This window comes from Arachis hypogaea, chromosome 9, assembly GCF_003086295.3.
Source record: "Arachis hypogaea cultivar Tifrunner chromosome 9, arahy.Tifrunner.gnm2.J5K5, whole genome shotgun sequence".
Classification (NCBI taxonomy): domain Eukaryota; kingdom Viridiplantae; phylum Streptophyta; class Magnoliopsida; order Fabales; family Fabaceae; genus Arachis; species Arachis hypogaea.
In genome coordinates this window covers 29,456,443-29,460,541 of record NC_092044.1, presented here as the reverse complement: position 1 = coordinate 29,460,541, position 4,099 = coordinate 29,456,443, and the positions used below count along the sequence as shown (strand labels likewise).

Sequence of the window (4,099 nt, the reverse complement as noted above, 5' to 3'; positions counted from 1 at the left end):
GAATAATTGGTATTGTAAGTCTGGTTTGAATTGATTTTCTCCCTCAATTGGCCGGATTAGGAGAATCAAGCTTTGACCCAAGCTCAATTGATAGACATCAACAGATAAAATTATTTTTCCCTATATTTGACCGGGTCATTTTTAAACTAGGCTAAAATTTACTAAAATCCTTTGGGTTTAGACTGAATCTTCGTATCTGATCGGACCATATACGCTCCTACTTTATTCTCAATCTTCTATTTCTTTCACCACTACTCTACCAAAAATTATCTAACCAAATCAAAATACACATGTCTAATAACAAAGTAACATTTACATCTTAAGCTCAAATAAAATATATATGATTATAAATTTTTTTATGGCACTCATAATTCGACAAGTCAAAAACTAATCCGTTGTGGATCGGAGCTCTATTTAAAGGTTTTTTATCCGCCAATGGGTTGTTGCATGCACAAGACAGAATTTGAACCCCAACACTTACTTAAATGAACTAATGAGTTAACTATTAGACCAACCAAACTTATGATTAGAAATCTTAATTTTTAACTATTGAATAAATATCCTTATATTCTTATTCACTCTCTTTTGTAATGAAAAAAAAGAAAAAAAAGTTAGTCCAGTGGCCTGGCCTACCAAAATTGTGTAATTTTTGCAAGATTAAAATCTTAATTCGATTTATTTTTTGGACAAATTTAACAAGTTCGTTTGTCAAATTCAACCTATTTTACTCACGTTAATATAAATTTGTAAATCCACCAAATTTAAGAGTTAACTCGATGATCTAACAACTATTTTTCTTCTTAATAAGTATTTAGATATTAATAAATACAAAATATAATTTAAGAATTAGATAAAAAGTTTTTGAATATTAAAATAAACGCCACGTAAATATCTTAAAACGTGACCCAAAAGAAAAGATATCACAATATAGAAGCCTTTCACAAACTTATTTTGGTCTTACTTCAATGCCTTCAATGATAAGCCCTCCCTTCAAGTGGTAACCAATGTCCATGACACTCATCTTGACCTCTTCATCCCTTTCACAGCTAAAGAACTCACCAATCTCAATCTCCATCCACCCATTGTCATCTTCTCTTCTTGAAGGAACAGGAATTCCATCAAGAGAATTCTCCTTAATGCCCTTCTTCTCATCCTTTTGCCACAGATACGCTTTCCCACTCTTAATTACCCTGTTTGAAACTATAATTGTTACTTCACAAGGCACAGAATCAAGGCCATATCCACGGTGTGAGACCCTCATGATTAGATATGCACCATATAACGTGTTTTGTGTTAGATTCTTGGTGTTGATTTTGCCTTCAATCTCTAACCAACTCACTGTTCTTAGCTCAGCCACCTCTTTGAATCTTCAAAATGTTTTAAATAAATAACTCCTAGTTAGATACTATAATATAAGAAAAAGTTTAGGTATGAGCAACTTTATTAAATTCTGACCAGCATATAATTAGTAAAAGAAAAGTAAGTAATCTTATTTTATTGGATGAAATCTCACACTATTAAAAATATCATTGATGACTACTTGATAACTACAAATCACAAAAATTACTGATCTTAACACTCCTTATAATATAATACTTTAGAAAATGACAATTACTTCGGGCATAGATAATTGAATTAGTTAATTAGTTGTACTTGCTTAAGTTAAAAGGCAGGACTTAATTAAAGCTAATTAAAGATTAATTGATTAACTAATTAATTACCTTGATTCAGCCATTGGTCTCCAGCTCCAGTACATTGGATCGGTGCCCCATTCTATGGATAACTCCCTTGCAGATAAGATATAAGATTTCTTACCCGAAAACTTATCCAATTTGAAGCTCTACATGTATATAATAGAAAAATAAGAAATTATTTTCTGAAATTAAGTAATTGGAGAACTAATTTCTATGTTATAACTCGCCTATAAGCAACCGTAAGGTCGAACTGAAAATGATTCTGTATATGACGCATGAATCATTTTTATTATTACAATAAATTGTTCAAACCGACCATACAGGGAAAAAAAAAGAATTCATCCTACTACAAAAGGATTCTAAAACATAGCAAACAGATGTTTTTAAAAGTAAAAACTCACATACAGTTATTTTTATGTAAAATTGTTAATTAAAATCTTAGATAATAATTTAGTCAAACATATCAAATTATCATTTAACTATTTTTAATTAACAACTTCATATAAAAATAATTTCATATAAATTTTTACCGTTTTTAAATTTAAAAACTTAAATAATTTACATATATTTGCTTGAGCGTCGAAAGCTGAACGAATTATACATCAAGGAAGATTAATTAAGCAAGAACAAGATCCATAACTAAAACTCTTAATAATAAACCAGGGTATATATACACCTATATATGCTTGATGAAATGAGTCAAGTTAATTAAAGGTGTGCGTTTGGGTAATTAAGCATACCGTGTTGCCTCCATCTAGGAGAAGGGGGCGGCAGAGGGCGTAAAAGAGGTTCTTACGTGAGGATAAATCAACGGCGAGGGGTGTCATGGATCTCGAAAAGATGGAACGGTAATCAGAGGGCAAGAAAGTAAGCCATAGCATGTCAGAGTCAGAGGCAGAGCGAAGGGATGTGGATACCATTGAGAATCTACATGCGTCAGGTGGAGAAGTGAAGGACAGGATTGTAGAGACACATTCCTCAGGCAAAGAATCGAAGTTTGTTAAAGACATTCCCATACGAGGGTTTCAGAAATAGTAACAACTGATATTAATATTGGTATTTTTAGTGGAACACGAAAGGGTATATATATGAGAGGAAAATGGGAATTTAAGAAGACAGAAGAAAGGTTTATTGATTATTATATTATAATTTTGGTTCAATCTAAGAGGGAGGTGGAGGCTAGCTTGTTGCTTTCTTGAGACGCTGGCAAATTTGAAGATACAACTTGTTATACATGTGGGGCTGTCCACTGTGGGAATAAAACAAGAGTCGTAGACCATAGCCGATATACATAAAGAGAAGGTCAATATCAAGAAGGAGCTTTCAAACACTGTTATTTTATTTTATTTGAAAGCTGGGAAAATAGCCATAATTCCATATTGGTCTTTTTCTCCAGTGCACTTGCTTCCACTGCTGATATATCATAAAGCTTCTCAAGTTTCAAGCCATCCAAATATAACACGTGCTTTTTTTTTCTTTTTTATTTTTATTTTTATTTTTTTGAGCCGAAGTCAAAACTAACACATGATTGACATACAGAGGCTAGAATGTTTAGCACACTAAGCAAAACAAGCAAATATCGCCTTCCTTGATGATATTTTACACTAAATTCCTGTTGTCATGGTTGGCAGCTTTGACGTAGCGAAATGCAATTTTTAATGTTGTTTTCAAGATAAAGTATAGAGAATCAATTTTGATAATTTTTTAAAAAAATTTGATTTTGAAATTAAAAAATTTAATTTTGTATCTTTTTTAATATTTAAGTCATACAACCTTAAGCCACAAATCACTCACTATACGTGATTTCGTATTTTTTTTCTTGATCTCCTTCTATTTGCCACGTTTTTGACGTCTTCCTCCTCTCGCCTATTGCGACGCCTCATGTCTCCGGTGCGTCGATCTCGTCACGCGAATTGGCTCCCTCTTCGGCCCACCGTCACTGCAACGTTTGGAGTTCTCTTGGACCTTGCCCGTGAAACAGTCTACATGAGTTTCACTACACAATTCGATTCCCTCTCGCATCTTCTATCGCGTCCTCTCTCGTGTTGCTGCACGATTCGGAGCCGCGCACCACCAAGTGATTCACAATCGCTATCCACTCTCCCGCACACAGTGTTCTTTTTTTTAGATGTTTCTTTTACTAGTTTCGGATGTTTCTTTCTCCTAAATTTTGAATGTTTCTTTTTCCTATGTTTTGAATGTTTTGTCTTTTTGGGTTTTGGATGATTTTTTTAATCGTTTTATATGTTTATTTTCTTTTTTTTAGGTGTTTTTTCAATAATTTGTTGAATGTCTCGTTTTGCTAGATTTTAAAATTTTAAAAAGATTTTGGATATTTCGTTTTTGTTAGGTTTTTATGTTTTTTTGGTTATGTTTCAGATGTTTCTTTTTATTAATTAGGAATT

At 32.5% G+C, this 4,099-nt stretch overlaps 1 protein-coding gene across 1 annotated transcript; it reads right to left on the bottom strand.

The window, feature by feature from the left end:
• Positions 1-777: 777 nt before the first annotated feature.
• Positions 778-3,039, bottom strand: LOC112710784 (F-box protein PP2-B15). Its single transcript, XM_025763186.3, has 3 exons — positions 2,435-3,039; positions 1,722-1,840; positions 778-1,367 (listed from the first exon to the last, which is right to left on the bottom strand). Exons 1-3 carry the CDS (start codon positions 2,708-2,710, stop codon positions 947-949), a joined length of 816 nt encoding a protein of 271 aa, XP_025618971.1. The 5' UTR covers positions 2,711-3,039; the 3' UTR covers positions 778-946.
• Positions 3,040-4,099: the final 1,060 nt, after the last annotated feature.

Excerpts from the sequence above, each read along its gene's own strand:
- LOC112710784 (XM_025763186.3), bottom strand. The coding sequence starts at position 2,710 with ATGGGAATGTCTTTAACAAACTTCGATTCTTTGCCTGAGGAATGTGTC. Across the intron at positions 1,841-2,434 it reads TCCTAGATGGAGGCAACACG|AGCTTCAAATTGGATAAGTT; the intron begins GTATGCTTAATT and ends ATATACATGTAG. Across the intron at positions 1,368-1,721 it reads AGACCAATGGCTGAATCAAG|ATTCAAAGAGGTGGCTGAGC; the intron begins GTAATTAATTAG and ends AACATTTTGAAG.